The 5,428-nt window shown below is 44.7% G+C and overlaps 1 protein-coding gene across 4 annotated transcripts; it reads left to right on the top strand.

The window, feature by feature from the left end:
• Positions 1–1,438: 1,438 nt before the first annotated feature.
• On the top strand, positions 1,439–5,241 carry LOC130529261 (Fc receptor-like protein 1). Of its 4 annotated transcripts, XM_057039284.1 has the most exons (9): positions 1,439–1,725; positions 2,340–2,378; positions 2,472–2,525; positions 2,667–2,771; positions 3,496–3,798; positions 3,974–4,240; positions 4,308–4,349; positions 4,644–4,728; positions 4,819–5,241. In XM_057039284.1, exons 1-9 carry the CDS (start codon positions 1,695–1,697, stop codon positions 4,979–4,981), a joined length of 1,089 nt encoding a protein of 362 aa, XP_056895264.1. In that variant the 5' UTR covers positions 1,439–1,694; the 3' UTR covers positions 4,982–5,241. The 4 variants fall into 4 exon arrangements, with proteins under 4 accessions (XP_056895264.1, XP_056895263.1, XP_056895261.1 ...); XM_057039283.1 differs by having other exon boundaries at positions 1,440–1,725; positions 2,340–2,525; XM_057039282.1 differs by having other exon boundaries at positions 1,442–1,725; positions 2,472–2,771.
• The last annotated feature ends 187 nt before the right edge of the window (positions 5,242–5,428 follow it).

The following is a 5,428-nucleotide window of genomic DNA, read 5'->3' as shown; positions in this document are numbered from 1 at the left end:
GTTGGCTGTTTCCTGTCTGCAACCGCGTCCTGTATGAGCCCAACCTTAGCAGTAAATAGTTTAGAACAACCAGGAACAAACATGATGGTTGAACTTCGAGCACAACATCCGCGAAGGTCCTTGAGGGAACCAACCAGAACCCTGAAGGGAACAGGAGCAAACTTCTCTGAAGAGACGCGAAAACAGGCTCATCCGACATGACAGGGAGGATATCAGAATATCCTCAAATCCAGGATCCAGGATCAATGCAAACTTCTAGTTTTTAAAATTAATTTTGTCAGTCTGAGGTACTTAGTGTAGACTGATCATTCATTATTTGCATCTTTTTGATTGTAGCCCAAGACTATGATGGGAAGAAATGATTTTTTTTTTAAAAAAGGCTCAGAATGATTAGCAAATTTGATTGCTAATTAAGTAAATAATTAGCCCAGTAATTTGCTACTGGATATTTAAGTGGGCAATAAAAAACAACATAAATGTAATACTTCATTGTAATTAATCATCATTCAATCAATGATTTTTAAGATAACACACCCTGTAGACATCTGACAACAGGTCATTTCCGATCCCATTTACTTTTCACAGCATGTTCTAATTCAGTTTAAATTTGGAGTTCACTTAGACTCCCCCCTTTTTTGGTGGCAATTTAAGATCACACACTGTAAGAATGCATTTCTGGTGCATGCTAGCTCCCTGACGGGCACATCCTGGACGGGTCACCAGTCCATCACAGGGATTTCACTCATAAACTGGTAGTGGGATGTCTGATGTTAAATAAGGCTGGAATGTTCATGACACCATCTTTGGTGACAAGAGTACTGCTTTAGCATGTTAGCTTGTGCTAATACGTGCTACCTTATTTGAGTAACTGAGCTAAAAAGAAGGAAGAGTACTTATTGGGAGCTGGTGATTACATCTTTATTACGCTTGAGACATTTTCAAACAAAGTTGCAAAGATAGACCCTGCTGTAACCCCCCCCCCCCCCCCCCCCCCAACTCCGAAAAAAGGCAGTGGATGACAGATTGTCGGGAACCTTAGAAGACTTTTCAAGTTGTGTTGTCAGTCAGTTGGAGCGATGCTGAGATATTTTAGGTTTGGGTCAAAGTGCCGAGCAGACTGAGGGACGACTGATGGGACGCGATTCGCCTCGTTGCACTTCCCAAAAAATCTGCGATTGTAGCTGATTGGATTAAAGTAGGAGATGGAGCGCTGCTGACAGCAGACGTTACAAAAGCAGAGCGAGGGATGTAAATAGAACAGATGGGTTAATGAAAGAGAACAAGCCCCAGCCGGGACTACTGACTCTAAAAACATGAAAGCTTGTGTGGAACAACAGTTTCACCTTTGCAGCAAAGGCGGAGGTGCAATAAATGCCAATGAAATCTCCAATAACTGAGGGGAGCTACTGTCCTGAACTGGTTCTAGTGGGCTGGGACCTGATGACTCTCACATTCTATCTGTCTTGGAACTGTGTTGTTTGATGGCTCCGCCTCGTACCCAGTTAAGGCAGGAAGGAAACGTCTCCACCAAGATGTTCATCTCTGTCTGTGGTCTGCTAACAGATGCCGTTACTCTGTCTGCAGACTTCCAGGGGGGAGGATAAAACCCTTTGGAAAGTAACTGCAGGCACAGGACCAGGAACCATTTGAGACCCCGTTGCTTTTAGGCCGTGGAGCAAGAAGGAGCTGACAGAATGAGCGCCGCGTTTCTCTCCTCACTCCTTGGTGAGTATCACAGATGAAGACAGGCCATTTTGAAGCACTCCACTGCAAGTATACTGGGATTACTGGGTAGGTTTTCTTTTTAAAAAAGGTTCCTTTTGTTGGGAAAAAAAGGTCCCAGCTGCTGTGAGAGCGCTGCCGACCCCCAGCGTGACCCCTGAAGTTGTCCTCATGACAGGCACAGTTTGAACCTTTACTTGGCTGCTCTGCCCTCGACAGTCAGGATGACACACAAAACGTATGCATGTGCATGTCAACAGGAAAATACAACAAAGTGATTTTCCTCCCGCTAGGATGACAGCAGTCGGGAGCAGGAAGCTCCTCACTAATGCGTCTGATTTGAGCTCAAATAGACGCTGTTGCTGCAGAGACGCTTGGGCATTAAATCTACCAGCAAAGTTGCTCCCGAAAGTTCACTTTTAATCATTCCGGCTGTGTGATCTCCTAACTGACGATCAGATGTGCCGTCATGTGGGGAGAAACCATCTGAGCCCACTGTGGAGTCCATATTAGCTCCGCCAACAGAAACAGGCTGCGTTTAAACTGACACTTGGTTGGCAGGAACAAGCTGTTGTAGTGGGAAGACTTATGGAAAAGTGACTTTTTATGTGTTTCAGGTATAGTTGCACATGTTCTTGGAGCTGCTGCCTCTGAGGGTGCTGCACACACACACACACACACGCAAGTTTTATTAATCAAGAAAATTAGGCAAAAACAACAGAAAATGAAGGATTCCTTTTTTTTTGCAGTGGACTTGAAAGTTAGCGTGTCTGTGTGGCCGCCGGGGTCAAACATCTTTGTTGGTGAGTGTGTGTTCCTTCAGTGCACAGTGGAGTCAAATGCCACCTTCGTGTGGAACTATCAGTGGTTCAGGCAAAAACCGCAACCTGGTCCCACTCCGAGACGCCGCCACCTGGTCTCGGGTGACGGCTACTTCATTGCAGCGGTGACGCGTGAGGACGCTGGTGGGTACTGGTGCCAAGCTGAGAGGTGGGGGAGTAACACCTCTCTGGTTCTTCTCAGTCAGCCAACCGTGTTCACGGTCTCAGGTGAGAAACCAGATCCAGGACCAGAATGCGGAGGTTGTGACTCTTGATTGCTGGGACTGCTGGGAAGAGACATTCCGCTGTAGTTAACAATTTCCTTCCCCCTGTTCTCTTTCCCGAGGTGTCGCCAGCTCTAGACTGGCTCACTAACCACTGACAGACTCAAATTTAGACCTACCAACATGAACAATGCTACAATTAATGTATGTGTATGTGTGACGCATGTGTCTTGCTCCACAATGCCTCTATCTCGCCCACTCTTCCTCCTTCCTTCCCTCCTCATATGAGACTGGTTCTCCAGGTTTTTCCCTCCAGGTTTCTCCGTGCGAGCTGCCTCCCGGTTTCTGAAAAGCAGTTAGAGACAATCTTGACTGTCACAGATGCTGGATAAATAAAGTTGAACTGAATAGAATTGTAGACGATTCTGTCCTAAATTGAGCAAATATTAATATTTGGATCAATGTGGAGATTTATTTTCTTGAATTTCAATGGTCCACATCCAACAGTGGGTGAAACAGGATCAGTAATGGGAGAAATAGACAAATAGAAATGACATATAATTACCTGACTGATGTATTTATAAAATAGGAGTCAGGCGCAAATGACTCCATGGGTAGATTTTGAAACACTTTTTTTTTTTGTGTAGATGTTGTGAAACACAGCTGCTGAAAAATTAACCTTACAGGCTTATTTGTCTGGCTTCTTTCTGTCAATCTCTGTCCTCCAGAGGAGCCGTTGGCCTCCGTGACCCTGACACCCAACAGCAGGCAGGTCTACACAGGACAGCGATTCACACTCCGCTGTCCTCAGGCTCGCGCTAATTCTTCAGGATGGATGCTCAGGCGCTTCTCTCCGGGACGCAGAGTGAGAAAAAGAGTCCTACGGACAGACGAGTGTTCGCCGCTCGGGGGCGCTGTCGGCACAGATGTGTCCGACACGTGCACGTTCACGGCTGCCAGTGAAAACGCCGGACTGTACTGGTGTGAGGGTGCAGAGGGCCGCAGCAATGCCGTCCACATCATGGTCAGCAGTGAGTCTCCTGACTACCAATTATGTTGAGACATGAGACACTTGGGGAAAACACACACGTGTAGTGCACGTGAATGCAGAATACAGCCCAGTAACACAACTCCAGGGTATACATTCGTAACCTATAATGTTTGAAAGAATCAGTTGGTTCCGTATTTACTGATTATGTCTCATAGATGGTCTCGTCATCTTGAGAACTCCTGCCATCCCAGTATCTGAGGGCGCCACTGTGGTTCTGCAGTGCCAGTACCTGACAGCCAACCACAGCAAAACCACCTTCTTCAAAAATGCGGCAGAAGTCTTGACCTCCGCTTCGACTGCACGGGTGGTAAAAATGACCCTAGAGAGTGTGACACAGGAGGACGAGGGCTTATACAAGTGTGCGTCCCAGGACGGGACGACAGAGAGTCCAGAGAGCTGGTTGTCCGTGAGGCCACAGGAAGGTCAGTGGCTGAGATAAAACCATCGCCGGTGTCATAGCGGTCAGTAAAAGTAAATTGTGTCTTTTAGGGAACTTCACATCAGTAGATTGGACTGCAGACCCTGTGGGAGGTAACATTTTGTTTCAGTTTTACTTATTTTAACTAGATTTCAAGAGTTACTTGTTGCTGTAATATATTGCTGTAATATATTCCTCATAGTTCAGTAGTTGAAAGACAGTTTGGGCTCATGAAGTTGCATTAATCTACAGACCCGGTGTCTGAAATGAGAGCATCTATTTTACTAAAACTTTATTTACTATGAATATTAGAGGGGTACCAATGTCAGCCCTCTTACAGCTAATACAGCAGTATAATTATAGCCCATTTGAAAGACTTTTAAGTGGTCTGGTTGTCCTGTTGCCAGGCACTTGGACATGGATCACTGTTTCATGCACTGTGGTTCTTCTGGTTCTCATCCCTCTGACTGCCTGGTCAGTCCATTATTACAGGTTAGTCCCAATGTCTCCCAATAAAATCACACCTCTCCGTATGTTTACAATCCAATCATGCTATTCAGTTGGTCTTTTACTTGCACAAAGGACGAAAATGTTTAGCGGTCGCAGCTGTTGGCCCAGTTGCCAACAGGACGGACCATCAGTGGGGCATCCTGCAACCAAGCAGGATGCAACAGAAGTGCAGTGGGACCTGTCCTGGATGGAGATGTCCAATCTGCTAGACAGACATGTATATCCCAGCACCTAAGAACATGAATGTTTTACCTGTTTTAGTCATTTAAATTTAATAGTTTTTACATCTTCAGAACAAACTTTGAATTGTTTTTTAAATGTTTGAAAAGAAGCAAATCAGCATTCATCCTGTTATTATTTTCCTAATCATTATAATCTAAATACTTTTTATTAAACACTATTATTAATGTACTTTTTCCAATACTCTCATCCAGCTAAACACTATACTTTTTGTGTTATCCATAATATAAAGTGTTTCTTGCTTGTTGTTCATTTCTTTCAATCTTTCTTTTTTGTTCTTCTTTACATAAACAAATGTCTCTTATTCAGTAGCCTATGTTATTCTCGACAACACTCAAACGTCATCATACATGTATAAAGTATGAATACACACAGCAAAGAAGAAAACATCATTCACATTTCACAATTGAGGCCGCGTGTTGCCTATCCGAGAAAAACAGGG

The sequence above is a fragment of the Takifugu flavidus genome, chromosome 7 (assembly GCF_003711565.1).
Source record: "Takifugu flavidus isolate HTHZ2018 chromosome 7, ASM371156v2, whole genome shotgun sequence".
Taxonomy (NCBI): domain Eukaryota; kingdom Metazoa; phylum Chordata; class Actinopteri; order Tetraodontiformes; family Tetraodontidae; genus Takifugu; species Takifugu flavidus.
This window is presented reverse-complemented; position numbering and strand designations above follow the sequence as displayed.

What these genes read in the sequence shown, in the direction of transcription:
- LOC130529261 (XM_057039281.1), top strand. Translation starts at nt 1,695, where the DNA reads ATGAGCGCCGCGTTTCTCTCCTCACTCCTTG. An exon ending in GTTTCTCTCCTCACTCCTTG is followed by an intron (nt 1,726 to 2,339) that starts GTGAGTATCACA and finishes TATGTGTTTCAG; the next exon opens with GTATAGTTGCACATGTTCTT. An exon ending in CGTCCACATCATGGTCAGCA is followed by an intron (nt 3,799 to 3,973) that starts GTGAGTCTCCTG and finishes TATGTCTCATAG; the next exon opens with ATGGTCTCGTCATCTTGAGA.